This window comes from Podarcis filfolensis, assembly GCF_964270895.1.
Source record: "Podarcis filfolensis genome assembly, chromosome: 3".
NCBI lineage: Eukaryota > Metazoa > Chordata > Lepidosauria > Squamata > Lacertidae > Podarcis > Podarcis filfolensis.
In genome coordinates, this window is record NC_139606.1 from 107,338,806 (window position 1) to 107,362,799 (window position 23,994).

Consider the following 23,994-nt stretch of genomic DNA (forward strand, 5'->3'; position numbering starts at 1 on the left):
ATGCAGTCAGTTCTTTTGTGAAGGCAAGTCTTGCAGACTTGAGGATGGTTTCTAATTTGCCAGTGTCTGTCATCTACATACATATTCTACATGGGAGGACCAAGCAGGCATTCAGATAGACTGAATAACATCAGCATCCCCCTCCCCCCCAGAGGCAAACAATGTGTACCTGAATGCACCACTCAAAGCCTGCTTCTTTTTGGCAAGCTGCAAAAAAGGAAAGATTTCTCTTTCTTCTGTTGGCTGGATTCAAAATGGCCCAACAACTTTCTTGGGCTCTCGCCTGAGCAGGCAAGGGTCTGTCTGGTAGCGAGCAGGGATGAATGAATATGTCAGTTTCAGTTTATCTCAGATTCTCATTTTCCTAGTCTTAGGTTCAGTACTCTACATTTCCACACCAGTTTGTACAGGTTTTGTACAGGTTTGACAATTTGTCAGCATTTTGGAACAAATTTCTCTTAATGTACACATTTTTGTATGCTGCTATAATGCAACTGTATACATTCAGAGCCGTAGCTAGGTGATCTTGCGCCCCTGGCAGAACCGCCCAGATTACGCCCCCTAGCCGCAGACAAATTAGCTCTCCTTTCCCCCTCTCCTCCAACCTCCCCCCTCCACCCATTCAATTCACCCTCTATTAAAAACCTTTTTCTATGAGGCAATAATTGATATTTTTATTTATAGGCATGTTTATGTACATGTTTTTAGCTGATTTTTGCGCCCCCTCCTCGCCTGTGCCCCTGGCAGGGCCCCACTTCACCACCCCCTAGCTATGGCCCTGTATACATTATTTCCACCAATCTATGCAGATTTATGCAAGCTTTACATAGCAAATGTACTTTTTGTACTTTCCCGGAGAGCTGCACTGCAGAAACGAGTGTGGTTTTTGAAGAATATCTGATTTATGATAGCCACATTCAAATATCTCAATGACTATCCCATGGAAGAGGGAACAAGCTTGTTTTCTCCTGCTCTGAAGGGTAGGGCTTGAACCAATGGCTTCAAGTTACAAGAAAGGAGATTCTGACTCAACCTCAGGAAGAACTTTCTGACAGTAAGAGCTATTCAACAATGAAACAGACTCCCATGAGAGGCGATGGACTCGCCTTCCTTGGAGGTTTTCAAGCAGAGATTGGATGGCCATCTGTCATGGCTGCTTTAGCTGAGATTCCTACCTTGCAGTTCCCTTCCAACTCTATGATTCCATGATTCTACAATTTTTAAGTGGTGTGTGAAAGCTCTTGGGCCCTCTCCAGCCTCCTCTGCCTTATAAGAAAAAGGCCTTAGCAAGAAGGAAGAGGTGTTGCCTTGCACCGGTGGCTAACTAGCAACCCTCCATGCTGTTGAATTCCCACTCTCATTGGTGAATCCTTTAAAACAGGAGTGGGAAACTGCGGCCCAACATACCTTGCTGGGCTACAGCTCCCATCATCCTTGACCACTGGCTATGCTGGCTGGGGCTGATAGGAGCTGGAGTCCAACAAATATATGGAGGGGTTACAGGCTTCCCAATTTCTGGTCTAATGGGTAGTCCTTACATCTGGAAAGGTGACCATGTTGGGAAACTGTGTACATGTAGTTACATGTAGTAAGTCTGCCTGGTGATAACAGAGACATGGAGACCGCTCCCTGATTGGTCAAGCTCTCTCAAAGGAGTGATAATTAATGGCCTACTAACTGTTAGTTCAGTGTTCAGAGGTTCAGAGTTCTATGTCAGTGTAGGAGTTGAGAGTTGAGAGAGAGAGAGAGAGCTAGCAAAAGGTCTGTGTTCTGTTCCTGTAAATGGTCCACTGTATATAATAAACACCTAACTACAAGTTCCTGGTTCCTGCTTCGTCTATCCTGTCTGCAGCCAAGTTGCCAATTGCTTCCGTGGATTCTGCGTTGACTCTGCTAGGTCTGGCTAAGGTCCTGCAAGTAGTCAGAAAGTTGCGAAACCAATAGGTTTTACCAATAGACCATACTTGACCATTGGTATCTCCTGCTCAAAGCATGAGAGCTGAGAATTCTGTGAGCCTGCGTGTTTTTGAAACTGCTTGAGAAACTTTAAAGGTACTACACCAGTCTCTTTGGCATAGCAGGACAGAGAAATGGCACGTGACAAACACCATCTAACTCAAGACAGACTCAGACACTTACAGATAAATTCAGACTCTTAAATGCAAAGAATTGGGGCCACTCACTTTTGTTTCGTCCAGTTTGCAAATGCACAGCAGTGGCTTGGATAGGTGAGGTTTGCCTCAATCAAGGAGCGGAACTTGTCCAAAGGAGGTAGTTTCTTTAAGTTGTACGCAGATCTTGCTATCAGCTTGTTAATTTTCTCCAGTCCAATGCTGGGCAGCTGGCTGATCTTGGTCTCTGAAATATCCCTTTAAGAAGAAATGCGATTGCTTCATAATTCCAAACAAACCAATTCACTACTTACATGGAACGCTGGAGACATTTTGAGAATTTCCTTCATTAGCAACGGAAAATAAACTAGCAAGAAACACAAAAAATAAGAACTGATAATATGATCTTGTGCAAGCTTCCTTGAGAGTAAGCCCTACCGAAGACGTGGGTCTTACTTGTAAGTAGGGACATCAGAAGGCATTATTTTTTATCGTGCCCTCTCACATGTAGCAGTGTTTCCATTCTGCTGCAGTTCATCTTCTGCCAAAACCCAGGTTACTTGTCTTACTGTCCTCTGTGGGGACATTACCAACCTTAGGTCATCAATTACCTAAACTGCATCATCATTCTGTCATTCTACCCCATTCATATCAATGTAAAGGGAACACAATGCAAACGGGAGAAGAAATGTAATCAATAACGTATTGCTTGTGGGCTGAAAGCCAAAAACAACAGGGAATACCGGTCATATTCACTGAATTGATTTCCGTTTCAGACATGGGAATAAGCAAACACCGGCAATTTCTGTTCCCATTTCTGTTGGAGTTCTCCAACACCCCTATTTGTAGGTAAACTCTCCTGGGCTCAATACATAGTTTCTCATCTATATGCTCTGATCCTTGTGTTAAAATACTAGAAACCTGCAGCTAAAGACTTGTACAGATACTTGAAGACATTGAGAAAAGCTCCTAGCTATGGTCTTCAGCATCCAGCTATTTGCACCACCAGCCCTCTGGGTCATCAGAAGACCAGGCTGGCTAGTCCTTAGGATGGGAATAGTTTTTGAACACACCTCTCCAGCCAGCCAGGCAAGAGGCTTTTCAAGGACACCTTCCCATCTAGGCAAAAGCATTCAAGGAGGGTTCGAGGAAGGGCATGAAAGGGGTGTGGCCTAATGAGAGTGGGTGGTGGCCTGGGGAACACCCCACCTTAAGGGAAAAGGTCCCTTAAGCTGCATATTTAGCCTGAAGGGAGTCAGCTGACTCTACAAGCCAATCAGGACACACCAGACTCCATAAAGGCCTTATATCCAAGCCAGTTTCTCAAGCGGTGCAGTGAGTCCTTACAGACTCTGCCTGTTGTGGTTCCTGATTTCTGACTGTCTCTGATCATGTCTGGTTCTTGTCTTCTGCGATTGAGCCCCAGCTGCAACCTGCCTTGGAACTGGGCCAATGCCTGGCAGTCACTTCAACAGACACAAAGACGGATAGGGCTCCTTAATCTTTCAACAATTTTGTGGGAAGAGAGAATTTCGGCAGGTTCACCCATGTCCATGCCAGATTAACTCTGCTGATAACATGTTAAAGGTACACGTGCCCATTCTCTGTTGCCTGCCCTAACTTCAACCTGTACCCCACTGAGCATCACTTTGTTCTCCCTGGTCCTCAGGGCATCTATCTCCAAAGCTCCTTTGCCTATTGGTTCCTTCTCTGCCGTCAGAACCCAACCTGTTTTGTCTTTAGATCCTGCGTGAATTTTCTGCCTCACCCAAAGGGGCCTTTCACTTCCTTCTTAGAAATCACACTGTTTGCCAAAGTTCTAGCAAAGCTGACACATTTGATGCATTTGTCCTGGGCAGTTAGAATGTTCATGAGCATCCCATGTTAGCCTGTAGACAGGCAGCCTGCAGGTAATAGCTGGCTTTTAGCTTTCTTTCTTTTTTGGGGTGTGGGGTGGGGTGTGGAGGAAACTCATATAAAGGGATAGGGATGTCAAGGTTGCTAGTACCAAGCCCAGTTTTCCAGGAGGGAAGCCATGCTGAACAGATATGATTGCTTTCTGCAAGAAAATAGCAATAAGAGCTGACAAGGAGGAGACAACAGGCAATCTGTTTGGCTTCCATGCCCGCAAAATACAGTTCTTGCAGCATTAGCACGACAAGACATTGACACTAGAGGGGTGTGTGTGTGTGTGTGTGTGTGTGTGTGTGTTTGTGTGTGTCCAGATGAAGCTTCACAGCTGCAAGGCCACAATACATGGAAACAAACCAATGTATGAGGAAAAGTGCCAAGCAGAGAATTCAAGTGGATTGCCATTTGGTCAAGGACTGTCTTCACTGTGCATGAGTGGTCTGAAGGAGAGAAGGCACCCCAAAAATGAATGGGTGTTGGATGATGGCACAAAATGAGTGGAGCAAGGAGGGACGATTCCCCGACGGAGGCTGAAGCTGAAGGGGCCTGGAGAGGATAAAAACTTGAGAGCTTCTGCTCATTGCAGAAAATTGACCATTAGGTCAGCATGAAAGCGGGTGGGGTGGGGTGGTGAAAATCTGAATATGACCACTGTTCATTGCAAAGGGACGAGGGCAGACATACTGGTAAAGCTGATAAAGTGGCTGCTTCCTAATGTCATAACGAATGACATTAGGTCAAAAATGTTGTCCAACTGGATGCTGGCGATGAAGCTTTCATCTTGGGTATTGAATTGTTGTGCATTTGCATGCTCTTTGGAAAGCCCCAGGGATAGAACTTGTTCCTTTTCATGGGCAGACTGCACAACTAAATTTGGGCCAGGTAAGGGAACCAATCTCAGGTCCAAGTATAGAAAGGGCCGGTTCTACCATTTGGCAGGCAGAAGTGGCCCACCTCGATCAGCATGTAGATTTGGAGGTGCCAATAAAGCAGGGGCTGGGGAGATGGCAGCCCTTGAGATACAGTTGGACTCCCCATCAGCCCCAGCCAACAGGACCGATCATCAGGGATGATGGGAGTTGTAGTCCAACAACATCTTGAGGGCCACAGGTTCTCCACCTTGGTGTGAACCGGTCTTCTTGCTTGCCCGCCCAATCTCTCCGAAGCACCTTATGTTGGTTAGAGATGGATAGGAGAAGACAGGGTGGATACCTGGCTAGTACCCCACATTGTCCCGAGTTCCAATTCCATTGTTAGCTTGAGCGGCACCACCTTGCAACTCAATGTTTTACGCAAATGCTGGCTCTGGATTCTTCTTTTTGAATATAAACTACTTGGCATTGTTAATTGTCACCTGAATACTGATTTGGGAACAACAAGCCTTAAATCAGCCTGTCGGGCAATTTAAAAAAAAACAAAACCATTTGTTGTGCTGGTAGAAAAGAAGAAGAAGAGGGGGGTTGGAAAAAGAAAGCAAGAAAAAGAATTGATTTAGTCAATTCTGTTTTCGCCAAGCAAAGATGTTATTATGGGTCAATCATTCCTGTAAGTGAAAGTACGTTTGGGTGTATTCTCCGGTGACAGATGAGTAGAAAAACTCTCTTTCATGATCTTGGCCAGGATAAAAAAAAGAGAGAAAAAAAGGCAATTTACCATCCACAGAACGATGTAATAGAACAGAATAATTCTCATAAAAATAACTCAGTGTTTGAATTTGAAGTATCGGATGAATCTGAACTGCAGTGAAATCAATTTGATAACCCATCAGAATGTGATGGTGTTTGGCTCCTGCTTACAAAGGCGTCACGTTAACTTCTCGCTACAGGGAAACGGTGGTTATTTTCCTCCCCCCTCCCCGCCCTGCCGTAACCCCATCTCAAAGAAATGTTTATTGCTTGGCTGCTACAAAGAAGCTTCAGTTACAGCCTTATCCAAATATTAAAATCACGGATAAGGAAGAGCTGGAATCCTGTGCAGGGGAAGCAAAACAAAACAGGGGGGTTGGAATAAACATTATCAGGAGCAGAGGACAAATACAGATGGTGAGATTTACATAAGGCTGGTGATGCTGTGGGAGTCAAAGGCCTTTCCGCTGCCCAGAAATGGAGGGTTCTGCCCGAGAGAGGCAAGCACTGCTGAACATGATCGTACGATTAAAAAACCATTAGCCTGGACACACAAACAGAATAACCACAGGGAGCAGGTCTTGCTGGTCCATGCTCCTTAAGACAGCAGGCTGGGGTGCGGCATTTTTGAATTCTGAATATGTGCCTCCTTGTCTGTCGTGACCACTCATCTGAGATATTGACATAACGGCAGCAAAAAATTAGTGAGAATTATTACTTACAAAACGGCTGGTCCATTGGCTCCTAGGAAAACTTCATTAGGTAATTTTTCCAGCTTGTCATTACCACTCAGATTTCTATGTTAGAAAGAAGAAATAAATAAAAGTTATGGTTACTGTTTGATTTTTTTCATCATCAACTAGCTAGGGTTGCTTAAATGGCTAATGTTTAATTGACTAGTCAGTTGTTTTGAAAGAAAGGCTATGAACCCATCCAGGCCCTGTGACCATCACTGGGGGCCCTTTAACTTTAAGCACGAGCGCCTGAGTTTGCTTTTTTCACCACTTCCCTCCTTTCCCCCCCTTTGTCTTGTGTATTTTAGACTGTAAGTCTGCTCTGGACAGGGGCGGAGGAAGGGGGATGCGGTGGAGGTGCAGTGGGGCTGCCCCAGGTGTCACCACTGAGGGGGGTGACAAAATGCCAGGCGGCACTCACCGCAGGGCCTGCAGCATGCCTGAACCACATGTCTCTCCTGGGAGTGACACGGTGGCTTGGGCGCCCACAGGCTCGGCTCTGCCCCAGACGGTCCGCCCGCCGCCTCCCCCTCAGCTGTAGGGTGGCTGAGTGGGAGAAGGCAGGCAGACTCCTTGGAGGCCCTGCGGAGTGTCCTACTCTGGCTTACCCTGCCCTGTGGGCAGCTGGCCCCACCCCTGGGCACAGGGCACGCATGCCGCCCCAGGGCGCCTGATCGGCTTGCTCCACCGCTGGCTCTGGGGCAGAACAATCCGAAATGGAGTCAGGGGGGCGTGAAGTGTCAGTCCCACAGCTGGACCTCAAGCCCTGCCAGCTTGTGACAGCCAGGGTAGAAGGTGGGGAGGGTATTCATTATGCCAGTTCCAGAGAGACATAGGTAAGGGGCCCAAGGACTTTGGCTCCAGCTTTGGATTGGAGTTCCGATAAACAACCCTGTTGTCAACAGCGCTTGGTGGACCATGGTGAGACTGCATAAAGCAACGTCCACTGTTCCTCTCTCTGTTATGATTTCACTCCACGGTTGTAGGATTTACACCCCTGTTTTGCCACCTCTAACAACACAGTGATCCTTAGCTGTGTGTAAGCTACCTGGCTTAAGACTCAATATCCTATGCAAAGAAAGAACTTAAACACAAACACAGAGATTAAGCTGTATACCATGGGTGGGCAAACTAAGGCCTGCGGGCCAGATCAGGCCCAATTGCCTTCTGGATCCGGCCCATGGACACTCTGGGAATCACTGTGTGGATCGCCAGCGCATGTGCGTTCTTTGCCTCTCCCTCCCTCTCCCTCACACACCGGCGCCTCCTCCCTCCCTCCTCCTGGCTTCTCCCCGCCCTGCCTAGAGGAGGAAGGGGACTGGGCTTTGTTGGTGCCAGCAGCAGCAACGCTCAAGTGGCCGCCATTTTAAGCAGCCCCTCTCCGGAGCCCTTTCGCGTGCCGCTCAACGTCCCTCCGCTGCCGCCGCCAGCCCCTGCCGCTTGCAAGACACAGGTAAGCAGCCCCCCGGGCTCGTGGTGCTCTTGCATCATTATTTTCCGCCCAAAATATAGTCCGGCCTCCCACAAGGTCTGAGGGACAGTGGACCTGCTGAAAAAGTTTGCTGACCCCTGCTGTATATGAAGTCTGTTACCTAAAGAAATACACTGAGCACGATCCAATTACAGTTAAGCATTTTTAAGCACTGATTCCTATCAATGGGAATTCCTATCATGTCAATGGGTGGCATTCAACCAAGGTTTACTCAGAGTAGAAATTATTGGGCCTAGCATAAACTGCACACCCATCAAATGCCTCATAAAAACTAGGACATCCCTCTCCCCGCCCCCCCGTTGGAGCACAGCAGCCATTTTGGGTCATGTCACACTGGAGGGGTTTCAACTGCTGTGTCTCTAATCTGAGTTCAGCTCAGTTGGACACCACCCTCTACTTAAATCTGTTTTATGGAAAACAAAACTGTAACAGAATAACTGCAATATATATCTCCCATGGAATGCCCTCCAAAGAGCCAAATCAGTAGAATAATGAAATAATACACACAGATCAGACAAGATGGTCCCATTGAAGGCATGGTCTTCAATTTCGGTGAGTCCATTTTTATTTAGCCTTCTGCAATAAAGAGACAATGGCTGTTAGACTCTATTCTATGTTTTTTTTTTTAAATGGCAGCATTCTACTGAAATTCTCCTTAAAACAACCCCCCCCCTTTAAAAAGGAATTTGTGATAAATAACTTTTTTTCATAAAACAACAATAGCCTTTAAACTGTGACACTCCCACAGAAAGTCAATCAGACTGTCTCTGGAGCAGTGATAAGAATTCAGTGAGTTGCATCTACCATGTGCCACACATTCTGCAGGAAAAGGAGGGTGTCAATCAAAATGTTAGCAAAAAGATAACGGAAGGAAGAAAGTTATTTGCTTCATTTATATACCACTTTTCCACCCAGGAATTCCAGGCGGCATACAAGCTTTATCCCTCTCCCCATTTTATCCTCACGGCTGTGCTCTGTGGTAGGTTAGGTCGAAAGAGAGTGAGTTATCCAAGATTACAAAATGAACTTCATAGCTAATTGGGGATTTGGACCTGGGGCAGGCTGAAAGACATGAAAAGAAGTGTCCCATTTTTTGCAATGTAACAGTTCTTCAAAGTTTGATTTGCTCATTTAAAGGGGGCAATCCTCCTATGCATCACATCATTTGCAAATATTCTAATTTTCTAATTGGGTTCTTCACCTCAAAATAATGCATTTATCAAACTGACAAGTAACTTCATTACCTTTACATTTATAGACCAGAATTACTACTTAAGGTTGTTTCCAGATGGCCTGTTAATTGAACATTCATCCTGATTGGCTTGCAGGGAGTTCAGACAATATTGCGCCAAGCAAAACTTATCCCACGCTTTCCAGTGCATTTTCTGGACACTTTCGTTATACCAAAAACACAATTTCTCAAACAAAAATATTGCACATTTTGACCTAGTGCATGCACTTTTGCACACATTACTCACCAAGAAAACTGCACTGCACTGCCAAATTAAGGAAAAATGCAAATTTTGAAAGATTGCTATGTTTTGATTTGCAGATTGTTTAGGAAAGTATGAATTAAACCTGAACGGAATCAAATTCTCCATGCCTACATTGCACAAATAGCAATACCTTGGCTACAGCTCACGGTTAATGTGGAGGGCGCTTGACCCTGGTGCTTCCCAGTTTGGATGACACAGCATGCCATGGCAGGAAAGAGAGCCAGGGAGAAGCAAAGCAGTTGCAAGCTTCAATCTGGTAGCAGGCATGTTCCTGCAAAGTCATAGTTTGGCTTACCACGTTGTGCAAACCAGACTGAGGGATGAGGCAGGAGAGCATTCAGTGCCTTATGCAATTGCAAGTTTCTTTGGAAACTCAAAGCGCTTTCCAAAATGACGAAAAAACAGTAATACTAGGGAATCTCGACAAGCTTGCAGAGGAATTTTTCTCTGAGGGAACGACAATAGCTAACCTGCCTTTCCCTCTCTCGGGCTCCTCGCTTCATCCCAAACAATCTTCTGCAGTCAGTTGTATTTATCACTTCCACCCCATAATTTGCCTCCTCCCCTGCTCCTATTGTGACTCGGCAAGACTCATCCACTCTTAACCCAAAGTGGCAGGCTTGAGTGATGGGCTGACAATGAATCATTTAATTAAACTGTCAGAAAGCCTCCATGCTTGGCCTCTAATCCAGAGCGAAAGCTGCCCATTCGAGCGATACGCTTATCTAAGGTCCAAGAGGGTGTGCGAAGGTTGACATGGAAATCAATTACAGTCATGGTTGGAGAGATTACCCTTTTGACTGTGAAAGGCACGTGCCTGGTAGTGTCACGTCTTTGATGCATGTCAGAGGCGATCACGGCTTACGAGGAAACCTCCCATGATGCCTCTGGAGGTGACAAGACAAGCCAGAGAGAAATGGCTTCACAGCTAGGCTCCCTGACATGAGTGCTTGTGTGAAACCAACAGGGTGAGCAGGAGAGAGAACAAATCAAGCTGTGGACCCCCTGAGGCCTAGCCTGCAGCCGTTGAGGGGAGAGTCAGACAGGGAGTCATTCGTCAGCCAGGAAGCTCCTGACAAGACTTTCCAAACAAGGTCAGAGCACCGATGATGATAATAATGAAGACTAATATTGCAATAGTTTCCATTAGCCATTAATTAGTCATTTTAGGTAGGTGCGTTCATTGCTTTGTTTATAACTCCTGCAAAACTTCCTTGTTTAGACCATTCTTTCCAGACAAGTAATCTTAATATGTAACATTCTTTTATTTAAAATTGCTAATACTGGGCAATACCTTGCCAACAAATGTCTGTATAGTAAAAGCTATGGTTTTCTCAGTAGTGATGTATGGAAGTGAGAGCTGGACCATAAAGAAGGCTGATCGCCGAAGAATTGATGCTTTTGAATTATGGTGCTGGAGGAGACTCTTGAGAGTCCCATGGACTGCAAGAAGATCAAACGTATCCATTCTGAAGGAAATCAGCCCTGAGTGCTCACTGGAAGGACAGATCGTGAAGCTGAGGCCACCTCATGAGAAGAGAAGACTCCCTGGAGAAGACCCTGATGTTGGGAAAGATTGAGGGCACAAGGAGAAAGGGACGACAGAGGACGAGATGGTTGGACAGTGTTCTGGAAGCTACCAGCATGAGTTTGACCAAACTGCGGGAGGCAGTGGAAGACAGGAGTGCCTGGCGTGCTCTGGTCCATGGGGTCACGAAGAGTCGGACATGACTAAACGACTAAACAACAACAACACCGGGCAAGAGTTGCCCAAATGAAGCCTGTCATTGGAAGCCTTGCTCAAGGGGTTCTGCTTTCATCCCTTCCCCTTCAAACTGGCTTGGGGGTGTTCCAGAAACCCCCCAGAACAGCTCACAGGAGGAGGAAAAGCCGATATGTTTGCGCAGACAGAACATCTGTAATACCACAACGTTGAATTCCACCCAATGGTCCATCGCACTCACCACAGCTACTTCTAAGATTGCTGGCCTGATCTAGTGGCCAAAGAGAGCTACAAGTCTGGATGCCTTTGGATGGAATTGCAACTCAACCCTACTATGTCCTCACTAGGTGGACTTGGACAGGACACTTTCTCACAGCCTCGATCTCCCCATCTGCAACATGGGGGATAACAATACTGTTTTACCTTGTTGCAAGGATGACAATAGTGCCATGCATGTGAAGCATGTTGAATGCTTAAAGGTTTTTTTTTACACCTCCTAAGCACCCAAGCTTCTCAGAGTAAACATATAGCCTTATTGAATAGGGCTCTCTCTCTCTCTCTCTCTCTCTCTCTCTCTCTCTCACACACACACACACACACACACACATTTGCTTTTCTGTTTTATCTCGTCGTCAGCACATACTATGTTACAGCCATACATAAAATAATAGGAAAAAGATAGCATAGGTATAAAACAAAAACATATGATAGTAATAATAACGTATCTAAATTCTTCCAAGATTATTTCAATCCTCTATATCTTAAATTATACTTCCCTTCCGCTCTTTCCATGGTTTCCTATCTACTATCCTTTCAACTGCGTTTTCTTACTCTACTAATTTGTTTTCATTACCTTACACAATCTCCAGTTATAACATCTACTGCTGAGTATTTTTTCAGCCCGTTATGATTGTTTTCTTGTTATAATATCCCCCCCCCAATATAATCCGTATATAATATCCAATCCTCTTTCAGTGTTGGGGCCTTACACTTCTTAGCAAGCAGGCTGCACATTGTACCTTTGCATTTCCCCCCTCTCGAAATTCACACGACACACCGAAGAAGGGGGAGCTCTATGAAACTGAACTATGTCAGGTTCGGTTGCCCTGTGGCCCTCCATTAGCACCAGCCAGCATGGACCAATGGTCAGGGAATGATGGGAGTTGGAGTCCAGCAGGACATGGAAGGCCACAGGCCTCCTGTCCCTGCTCTAGGTTCTTTTTATTCTTTTTCTCCACCCCATTCGTAATTGTATTTGTTGTTTAGTCGCTTAGTCGTGTCCAACACTTTGTGACCCCATGGACCAGAGCACACCAGGCACTCCTGTCTTCCACTGCCTCCCGCAGTTTGGTCAAACTCATGCTTGTAGCTTTGAGAACACTGTCCCACCATCTCGTCCTCTGTCGTCCCCTTCTCCTTGTGCCCTCCATCTTTCCCAACATCAGGGTCTTTTCCAGGGAGTCTTCTCTTCTCATGAGGTGGCCAAAGTATTGGAGCCTCAGCTTCACACCTGTCCTTCCAGTGAGCACTCAGGGCTGATTTCCTTCAGAATGGATAGGTTTGTTCTTCTTGCAGTCCATGGGACTCTCAAGAGTCTCCTCCAGCACCATAATTCAAAAGCATCAATTCTTCAGCGATCAGCCTTCTTTATGGTCCAGCTCTCACTTCCATACATTACTACTGGGAAAACCATAGCTTTAACTTGTAATTGTATATGCCCCTGCAATATCTCACTGACCCTGGCTTGCCTCTTCATCTTTTTCATACAGGATTGTGGTTGGGATACTGCCTTGAAGAACTGCCAGTCATGCCACTCAGGTTACATATGGCTCAGATCTGATCTGGCAGGCTGAGGGGGCTGGGGAGGGATCTATACTGCACAGCAATTCTGCACATCCTTGGACAAAATGGCCGTCCACGAACGACCTGCATGGAAACTTCTACAAAGGCACAAACAAATGGTGACCATTGACTTGGTGATAGCAACAATGCAATGCAGGCATCTGCTTCAAGGGGACATTTAGATATGCTCACCCCACCAAAAGAAAGCGAAAAAAAGAGGGAGGGGGAGGAGAAATCAGGAATGGTTCATTAGGAAACATCATTGTTCCTGCGTGACGAGAAGGCTTCTTAAGGCCTCAGCGTGGCACCGGACTGTGAAGTCACCAGTGACAATATATTAACGTTATGCACAAGCGTAGCAAATTATCAGCCTCTCTGCCCATTGCTTGTCTGAGTAATGGAATGTCTGCAGCCAGCAGGAAAGATGAAGTCGTCCTGCTGTCCTCTAGAGCACCACTTGAATGATGTGGGGCTGCCTTGGCAAGTGTAAAAAGAGAGACTACCCTGGGCATCATTACTTTTTAAATTTGCTGCACGTTGCGATTCGAGAGAGAGAAGGAGAAGTTGGTGAGTGGAAAAGAAAAGAAGAAATCCAGTTTGTTTGGCGTGGAGAAGGCCTGTTTTCATGTCCATGAAACCTAATCGGCTGGAAAGTTGTTGTGGATGCAACTCCAGGGTAGTTCTTCCATTTTCCAAAAACGAAAAAACAAAAATAAAAACCCAGGATAAACTGCATGGGCTTGGGGAGAAGGAGCAACGCAGCGGAAATACAGAATCATAGAATTGTAGAGCTGCAACCCCTTGCAATATAGGAACCTCAGTTAAAGGATCCATGACAGAAATACTGAAAATGCAGCAGGAAAAGAGCTGGAAGTGTGTTGATGAAGAGTGCAGTGATTTTTATATGGAATATGCATCAACCAGTCCCTTTTTATCTAGGACAGTACAGTGGTACCTCAAGTTAAGAACTTAATTTGTTCTGGAGGTCCGTTCTTAACCTGAAACTGTTCTTAACCTGAAGCATCACTTTAGCTAATGGGGCCACCCGCTGCTGCCGTGCCACTGGAGCATGATTTCTGTTCTCATCCTAAGCAAAGTTCTTAACCTGAGGTACTATTTCTTGGTTAGTGGAGTCTGTAACCTGAAGCGTCTGTAACCCAAGGTACCACTGTAGTCATTTCCCAGGGCCAGGCTCTGCTAAAGCGGTGTTTTTAATTACTACACAGTATTGGGTAGGATTCAGACTTCACCTTCCATGGAATGGAAAGCTTTTGATCCAGTAGACAGATCCTTTGGTCAGAGACAGATTTTCCCACCCTCACGGCTCCCAGCACCAATTCCTACATTGCTCTGGAAGATCCCATGACTGTCTAGAACAGTGTTAGTAGCCACTGTGCTATAGTGGTTAGAGTGTCAAACTAGGGCCTGGGAGACCAGGGTTCAAATCTCCACTTAGCCATGAAGCTCATTGGGTGACCTTGGGCCAGTCACTGCCTCTCAGCTTAACCGACCTTCCAGGGTTGTTGTGGGGATTGAACGAGGAGGGGGAGAAAAAAGGTGGGAAATAAATGCAATAAAATAAAATAAGTTCTGGAGGCTAAAGAGGGAGGGGGGAATCATAAAAGGTCACCTCCCCAATCACCAACACCATTCACTAGCAGGAGTGAAGGATCCAACCCAATATTAGTTTGTTTACATGAGCATCAAAACCCTTGTTTAAAGTTGGAAGTAGGTTAACATGAGCACATACATGGGCAAAAATAAAATAAATCCTATTGACCGGAGAGTACTTACATATCAACACGTTCAGAACTGAGCCCCAGGAAAGAATTTCTTTCAATCTTGTGTATGTTTATGTTGTCTTGGACGTCGCTGAGATTTATAGAAAAAATACATTTCAAAAAAGGAAATTAAAACGCGCCCTTTTGATGCGTTGTTGGCATACAAGGCATCAAACTTTCCTTGGTCTGGAAGATTTCTAATCCGCATTTCAGTGCTAAGAGCAAAATAAAATCTAATAAAGTCAAATACTGATACATCTGCAAGTAAGAAAGAAGCAAATTATCTTCAATGTTTTGACGACGTTGCATGTTGACTGTGAGCTGCTTTGGGAACAGCTCATTGTGGAAAAGGAGCACATAAGTAAACTCAAATCAATCACTGCTGCCCTCCCATTGCTATTGCAACAAGGGGAGCAGGAGCGGTGTTGCTATGGTCCAGCCATTGCCATATGGGTGGGGGCACCACCCCAAAGGACCCCTGAATCTTGTTGGGATGTTCCGTTCCACCTTAAGGAACAGGCATGATTGTTGTGTGTCACATGTCTGTTTACACTCCAGCACAGCTTGCTGGGAACGTCCGTTTGTGTATAGCGTTGCCCTGTTTTGCTTTGGACACGAAGGAGAACAGACATGTTTCCTTTTGTCCTAATCTACACTGAATAAACCTGCTTGTAAATATGCTCACACAGCCTCTTGTGCCACTTCTGTTTGTGCAGCGTTTGCTCTGCTGAATAGCGTGCTCAGTCTTCTAAAGCCTGGAGCCGCAGATTTATGCTGCACCAAGGACCAGAGTTCTTGGGAGAAAAGCAATGACAAACCTAGACAGCATCCTAAAAAGCAGAGACATCACCTTGCCGACAAAGGTCCGTATAGTTAAAGCTATGGTTTCCCCAGTACTGATGTATGGTAGTGAGAGCTGGACCATAAAGAAGGCTGATCGCCAAAGAATGGATGCTTTTGAGTTCTGGTGCTAGAGGAGACTCTTGAGAGTCCCATGGACTGCAAGAAGATCAAACCTATCCATTCTGAAGGAAATGAGCCCTGAGTGCTCACTGGAAGGACAGATCCTGAAGCTGAGGCTCCAATACTTTGGCCACCTCATGAGAAGAGAAGACTCCCTGGAAAAGACCCTGATGTTGGGAAAGATTGAGGGCACAAGGAAAAGGGGACAACAGAGGACGAGATGGTTGGACAGTGTTCTCGAAGCTACCAGCATGAGTTTGACCAAACTGCAGGAGGCAGCGGACGACAGGAGTGCCTGGCGTGCTCTGGTCCATGGGGTCACGAAGAGTTGGACACGACTAAACGACTAAACAACAACAACAAAGGACCGGAGTTCACCTGGCACACTGGCTGGTGGGCTGGAGCCAGATGGGGGCCTGCCAATTGCCCCTGTTTCCTTGGATGCATGGCAACAAATCTGACCTCAAGGATCATGCATTCTTATGGATATACAGTATGGATTTGCAGCCCTCTTCAAGTGTTTTCTCTCCACTCAATCTCAGTCACACGTAGAGAAGCAAAGACCTAGCATCACCCCTCCCTAGCACTGTTGGGGAGGCTTGCCATACATCAGGAAAATTCCAGACATGTCCTGGTTTTCAGGTGTAAAAATGGTGTGTGTGGTGGTGGTGGTGGGGAGGGATATTTTGCCAAATCGGCAAAATGTCAGGGAAAACCCGGATGTAACGCAGTAAACATTCAAAGACATTAAAACGTTGAAGATCATTGGTTTCTTTTTTACTTGCAGATGTTTCAATGCAAAATTCAGTGTGGAAATCTGGTTGAGATTTCCTTCAATGAACTAGAACTGTTTCAACTCTTGGCATGGACGAATTCAGTTTTAAATAATTCCGCCTCCCTCTTTCCTTCATGGGCAACCCAAGAAAAATGGCCAAACCTCCAAAATATTAGAATAATCCAGTAAAAAACTTACAGCACAAACTTCACGGAAGAATGTATCTGGTTAACGACGGGTAAATACATGATTGCAGTGTTTGATAGCAACCTAGAGGGAATAAGTAGAGGTTGTTAGCACATCTCTGAGGAAAACTAAAGAATAACAAATGACTGAAATGAAATTGAGGAAGAAAAGTTGCAGGCAAATTTTTGTTATCCTCATTTTGTTATTCAATATTTAGTTGTTGGTCCCCCCCACCCCAACATTCCAAATTCTGGGTAGTATTCGATGTCTTCTATAACTCTGCTTACATGTTTTTCATGTGCAGGACATATTGCGGACATATGGCTTCATTTCCAATTGGTTCATGTCCTGTACCTTCCTGCTGAAATCCTGCAATGTTGTTGTACCACACCTTTGCTGCACACAAGAGCACCCCTCCATACGACAATAATGCAATAATGCTGGGGAAGCATCACCAGAGCAACTAATAACATGGAATGATGTGCAGATGATCCAGTATAAATCCACCATTAATGTACTACTATTGATGTGTTGCTTTAGTCACAAGAGACTAGGGCCCTGCGGGATTTTTCCGCAGGGCTTGCAAGACGGAGCTGTTCCGCCTGGCCTTCGGCTTAGACTCACTCTGACCCCTTATGTGGGATTTGGTATATAAATTTTCCCTTGGCTTTTTTTCTGCCCCATGTAGGACCAGCATGGATAGCTGGCTCGGGTGAGTATCTGATGTTTCCTCCCTTTATGGTCTTGATTTATGGGCTACTACTAAAATGAGGCTGCATTTTAAGCTGCATTTTAATTAACTGGTTGTTGTTTTTCTATTACATTTTATTGTAATTCATATTTGGTGTTAGACGCCCTGAGCCTGGCCCTGGCCAGGAAGGGCGGGGTATAAATAAAATTATTATTATTATTATTATTATTATTATTATTATTATTATTATTGAAAAACAAACAAAACCCATGCCAGTTTGGAGGCGTCATATTAAAACTGCAGTTCCCAGGGTTCCCCAGGGAGACAAAATTATGATAAACCCAGTTTAAGCCTTAAAAGAAGAAACTGCAACCATCATTTCAGAACTTCTGCTGTGCTTTATATACCAAAAGAAAAGCATCAAAACAATTTAAGAAACATGCAATGCCCTTAGGCACCTAGAAGACTATTCAATATTGGAAGAAGGCAAGAAGATTCTGAGTGCAACAGGGCTCTTCCCATTTGTGATTCCTAGCAATTGGCTGACAGTGGAGATAAAACAAGGCTACCCCAAGCAGGGGTCAAGAACGGCAGCGATAGAATAAAGGATGCATCATCTTCACGGCTGTGCTATGGCTATGATTCCAAAGTGCTTCTGACAGCACAAGGAAGAATCATCAGGTATTCATGTACAAATGTGAGCATCGATGCAATGCGTCAGCCAGTCCTAATGGCATTCTAGCTGACATCGGGATGAATGGAGCCGCCATTTCCATTCCAAAGTGAGCCCTCAAATAAGGTGTCTGTAATGCACGTTATCAAAACGTTCCGTAGAGTTTCAGCTGGGCCATTCACAGTCTAATAAGGGTCCATTATCCTTCACATTTCCTATCCTCCGTGCATTTGCTTCACAGGAAAGCAGCATGCGAAGGAGGGATTTAGATTGCCGTTGCTGTGAGCATGCGAAAGCTGACGAATCTCTGCAATCGTTATATATCAGAAGGAACAGCGACGGGCCTGATGTCTCATTCAGTATGGCTCGTCTTCCTGACTGTGCTTCGTGGGAGCAAAGGCATCACAGGAATCTTTCACTCCACATGGGGCTCAAACCCACGACTCTGAGATTAAGAGTCTCATGCTCTACTGACTGAGCCAAATGGCTGGAGCGCGATTGAACTTTGCCATGTGGCTGCTGCACCTTTCCAGCTTTCTTTTATAGAATTATCTGGCCGATTGGCTCTTCTGGCTCCTTAGCAGGACCTCTAGATAGTGCACAAAACAAATGAAATACTGTGAAAATCCCTGAAACGAGAAGTAATCAGCTAGGAACAGTGGCGTAGCGTGGGGGGTGCAGGGGGGCGGGCCGCACCGGGCGCAACATCTGGGGTTAGGGCAAATCCATGGGTTAGGGGGCGCAAATCCACGGGTTAGGGGGCGCAAATTACTTGCCTTGCCCCGGGTGCTGACAACCCACGCTACACCACTGGCTAGGAATATTATCTTATAGAAATAGACTAAATAATAAAAATCAAAAAGTTTAAGGAAAAAATTAGAAAAACCTAGATAGTGGCAGGGATGAAACTCAGGGGCAGGCCTGGTCTACTTAGTTATTTTAAAGGGTGAGCCCAGTCTACATGGTTATTATCATCTTGCGGTTTCAGTATTCATCTCGTCTTCTACTTGCACTACGTTCTTATTGAACCTTTGACTCGCATTAGGCGTATGTTTCCCTTTTCTTGACAATCTCTCAGAATGACGTCTTGTAACAGACTAACATGGCTTCCTCTGCATGTCAGCTTTGGTATAATAAGTGCAACCTGACTCATCGTGTCTTTAAACATTGTATGGTTTCTGGGGTAAAAGAACTACAAGATTTTTCACTAAGGCTGGGTGGTTTGATCATATGAAGCCTCTGTTTGTCAGCTTCACTAGCTCCCACTTGAAGGCCAATTTAAAGTGCTGGCTTTAATCTTTAAAAAGTCCTAAATAGCTCAGGGCCTGGTTGCCTTCTTTTCTGTTAGATGTTTTCCAATAAAAAACATCCAATTAACATATCAAATCATAATCCAATAAAAATAAAAAATCTAAAATAAAAAAGATCCAATTGTCTTCCGAATTTTAATTCTGATTTTACGGCTTCCCACAGTCTGAACGTCAAAGCATCTCCAAACCTCAGTCCTGCCTCTCACGATGTTTCCATATTTCCATATCCGATTTTCCATATCCGATTGCCTTCTTTTCTATCTGGATATTAAGATCCTCTTTGGAAGACTTGCTCCAGTTCTCTCTGCCAAGTGAGGTTCATAAGCCCTGCTGGATCAGGCCAAAGACCTATCTAGTCCAGCATCCTGTTCTCACAGTGGCCAACTAGTTGCCAATGGGAATTCCATGGACAGGACCTGAGTGCAACAACAGAGCTTCGCCCACTTGTGATTCCCATCAGCTGGCAATCAGAGCGGAGGCAGAACTCCGTTATCATAGCTAGTTGCAAATAGAGTTGTCAAAAGATTCCAGCCAAAATAGAAACGAGTGGATATTGACAATGTCCACTTATTTGTCCCATGTCCAGAACAGAAATCAGTCCAGCAAATGTGATCAGTAGATCAGCATTTGCCGGCATCGTTGCTTTCCGTCTGCAAATCATATGTTTGCATTGTGTTTCCTTCATGCTGATATGAATGGGTGGAATAATGTCATTTATAGAATTTACTCACACTATGTTATGTACGGTAATTACGCGATTATGTAATTTTGCTGCAGTAAGATGAAAAATGTAGTTTTGGGTGGAAGATGAACTGCAGCAGATCAGAAACAACGATGCATGTCTAAAATACAACAGCAATATTTTCCTGGTAGCGAGGGCAGGTAACCATTAGGAGAGAGTCTTTTTTGGTAGTGGCACCACAGTTACGGAATAGTCTTCTCAGGGATGCTCACTTGGCACTATTTTTGTGGCCTTTTCAGCACCAGGTGAATAATTTCTGTTTGTGAAGGCCTTCTAAACAACTTAAGTAACATGGCTGGGCTTCTCAGTTTTTTATTTTTTTTAAAAAAAGTGTGGTATGTTTACATATAGGTTTTCTAACACACTTGTTTCTAAGGGCAGCACAGGGCAGGCCACTGCAGAGGAAACATACACAGCGTAGGTCAGGCAGAAGGACCATAGCTCAGCAGTAGAGATTCTGCCTTGCATGCAGAAGGTCTCAGGCCACTGAACCAGATGGGCCAAGGATCTTATTTCGGTATGAGGCTCCGTTCCAGAGCCTTTTCACTAAAGTGGGCTAGAGCAGGCATGACCAAACTTGGTCCTCCAGCTGTTTTGGGACTACATCTCCCATCATCCCTAGCTAACAGGACCAGTGGTCAGGGATGATGGGAATTGTAGTCCCAAAACAGCTGGGGGGCCAAGTTTGGCCATGCCTGGCTAGAGGAACAGAGAAAAGTGTTTAGAGGGTGATTCTAAATGGCCTCGGTCCAGTATATCTGAAGGAGTGTCTCCACCCCCATCGTTCTACCCGGACACTGAGGTCCAGCGCCGAGGGCCTTTTGGCGGTTCCCTCACTGCGAGAAGCCAAGTTACAGGGAACCAGGCAGAGGGCCTTCTCGGTAGTGGCGCCTGCCCTGTGGAACACCCTCTCACCAGATGTCAAAGAGAACAACAACTACCAGACTTTTAGAAGACATCTGAAGGCAGCCCTGTTTAGGGAAGCTTTCAATATTTGATGCATTACTGTATTTTAATATTTTGTTGGAAGCCGCCCAGAATGGCTGGGGAAGCCCAGCCAGATGGGTGGGGTCTAAAAATTATTATTATTATTATTATTATTATTATTATTATTATTATTATTGTAACACAGTCGTTGTTGGCTTCTGTCGAGAGACAATGGAGCACGCCTCCGGGGCGAAGTCGAACCACTGGGTTAGCAGCACCAAAGTGATCCCCCTGGGGCACAAGCCTATGCAATGTGTCCGGAGGTCTTGGGCTGCCCAGATGACAAGACCCCCCCCCCTCAGCCTCACTGATGTGGTCCAAAGGAAGGCAGAGCAATATGTTTGGCACCAGCTTGGCTGCAGGAATTGCTGGAAGCCATTTATTCTTCCGAAGATATCTCACAAGGAGATTTAGGATCAGAGTCTTCCTTCTCTTAGATGGGCTACCTTCCCAGGTTGACAAGCCCCATCTGCCCCTCACTCCCCTCTACAGCTTGTGCAGAAACCGCCATCTGGACCGTTGGACCCACTACAGTGGTACCTCGGGTTAAGAACTTCATTCGTTCTTGAGGTTTGTTCTTAACCTGAAACTGTTCTTAACCTGAAGCACCACTTTAGCTAATGGGGCCTCCTGCTGCCACCGTGCTACCGGAGCACGATTTCTGTTCTCATCCTGAAGCCAAGTTCTTAACCTGAGGTACTATTTCTGGGTTAGCGGAGTCTGTAACCTGAAGCGTCTGTAACCTGAAATGTCTGTAACCCGAGGTGCCACTGTACTGGCCTTATCCGTTCAATCTGCCGAAGCCTCTCTTCACATGCAGGGGCAGTCCCTAACTCAACAAGGGTTTGAGACCCGTTGGCTACCCACACCAGGTTCAGCTGGCCAGTTGAAGCCATTCGCAGGGTGTAGCCGCTGTCACATGCTGACAGCTTGTAGGAGCCACAGGTGAGAGCTGAGTGGACAAACTCCCACAGAAGGAGCACAACGTGTCACCCCCCACCAGAGCCACTACCCCTCCCCTAACACCCCTGTTAAAACATATTCACAAGAATAACCAATATGTTAAGAGCCAGTGCCACTGTTTCAGGGGGTGTTGTTTTTCAATCTATTTTCTCTTTTTGAATTTGAATTGTATATCTGAGGATGAGAGTGGAAGAGATAACAATGGTGGTTTCAGGGCATTCTGGCGTCTCGATTACAAATGCAAAGTAATTTTGGAAACAAAAAGAGTCCAGTGGTGTGATCTGAAAAGGCAAAGATATATTATCCCAGCAGACAATGCCTCCATTTACTCTTTTCCTCTAATGAGGCTTGTATCTGTGAAAAGGGCAGCAAGTTACCATTTGGAAACAGATTTGCATCCACTCAGGAGGAGCAATTAACAATTTCATCCTCTGTGTGAAAAATCTTTGGAAGCAAGTCAAGGGCTGCCTTTCATTATTATTATTAATATATATATATATATGAGCCCCTAACAAACTTAATCGGACTCTAATGATGTTTATTAACTTCTGCAACTTAGGAAAGAATGCCGCCTAAATAAGGGATCGGCCAGCTTGAAAGCTTTCTCAATCACCAGCATGGATGTTTTATTAACTAGGCCTTTAAAGTTAAGGGTTGTGGGTTTTTTTTCCAATTAACACGTGGGAGAAGATAATTGAGTAGCTGCAATTTCCCCATCTCAATTTAAACAAATATTCACAAGACGTAAAGCCAGATCCTGTGCCTCTTTTTATTCTGTAGCTCAGTAAAAGAGGACAACCCTTGCGCTCAGAAGATCCCTCAAGGTAGGACAAGATTCACATCACTAGACGTGATGAAACCCCTGAAAACAGGGAAAGCTCCATGAATGGACAGGAAAAGGTTCTGTGAGAAAGTGAGGCAGATGGTAGGCCTTTTCATATCTGAATTCTCTAATAATAAAAATAAAATAAAATAAAATAAAATAAAGTAAAGTAAAGTAATAATAATAATAATAATAATAATAATAATAATAATATTTCATTTATACCCCACCCTCCCCAGCCGAAACTGGGCTCAGAGCAGCTAACAACGATAAAAGTAACACAGCATTCTCAAATCAATTCATTCTAAAATCAATTCAAAATCAAATTAATGGTAACGATTGGGCTAGAGTTCTATGAGGATTACCAAAGGAGGGGGTCAGGCTGTGCCTTGGCCAAAGGCCTGGTGGAACAGCTCTGACTTGTAGGCCCTATGGAAAGATGTCAAGTCCCACAGGGCCCTAGTCTCTTGTGACAGAGCGTTCCACCAGATCGGGGCCACAGCCGAAAAAGCCCTGGCTCTGGTTGAGGCCAGCCTAACCTCCCTATAGTCCGGGACCTTCAAGATGTTTTGTTTTTGTTTGAAGACCGTAAGGTCCTCCGTGGGACATACCAGGAGAGGCGGTCCCGTAGGTACGAGGGTCCTAGGTCATATAGGGCTTTAAAGGTTTAAACCAGCACCTTAAACCTGATTCTGTACTCCACCGGGAGCCAGTGCAGCTGGTATAGCAGCGGGTGAATGTGATCCTGTGGCGAGGACCCCGTAAGGAGTCTCACCACAGCATACTGCACTAGCTGGAGTTTCTGGGTCAGTCTCAAGGGCAGCCTCACGTAGAGTGAGTTACAATATGAGTCTAGAATATGACCATGCTTTAATGTGGAGAATAAGCTTATAAAATCATAGGATTGCAGAGTTGGAAGGGACCGCGTGGGGTCATCTAGTCCAGCCCCCTGCAATGCAGGAATCTTTTGCCCAACACAGGGCTCAAACCCATGACTCTGAGATTAAGAGTCTCATACTTTACCAACTGAGCTATATGCCTGTGCCGCCATTCATTTCCCACACTCCATAGGTCATTCTCCTCTGCATCGCTGCCTTTCCACACCCTCCCCATCCTGGGTTTGGATTTTCTCATACCAGGGACGCTTCGCGAAGGAGAGGGTATAG

At 45.4% G+C, this 23,994-nt stretch overlaps 2 protein-coding genes across 5 annotated transcripts in view; both read right to left on the reverse strand.

The window, feature by feature from the left end:
- LOC310758658 (uncharacterized protein) overlaps window positions 1–23,994 on the reverse strand; it is a 324,886-nt gene that overhangs the window by 15,396 nt on the left and 285,496 nt on the right. The gene's annotated exons all lie outside the window — the stretch shown is intronic.
- FSHR (follicle stimulating hormone receptor) overlaps window positions 1–23,994 on the reverse strand; it is an 85,636-nt gene that overhangs the window by 9,085 nt on the left and 52,557 nt on the right. For all 4 annotated transcript variants that reach the window (XR_014545832.1, XR_014545833.1, XM_083605119.1 and 1 more), the window contains 5 exons: window positions 16,652–16,723; window positions 14,729–14,806; window positions 8,381–8,449; window positions 6,370–6,444; window positions 2,184–2,369 (listed from right to left, as the gene is read on the reverse strand). Coding sequence is in view for 2 of the 4 variants with exons in the window: in XM_083605119.1 (XP_083461245.1) it covers window positions 2,184–2,369; window positions 6,370–6,444; window positions 8,381–8,449; window positions 14,729–14,806; window positions 16,652–16,723 (480 nt within the window). In the remaining 2 variants the exon portion in view is untranslated. The remainder of the gene's footprint in view (window positions 1–2,183; window positions 2,370–6,369; window positions 6,445–8,380; window positions 8,450–14,728; window positions 14,807–16,651; window positions 16,724–23,994) is intronic.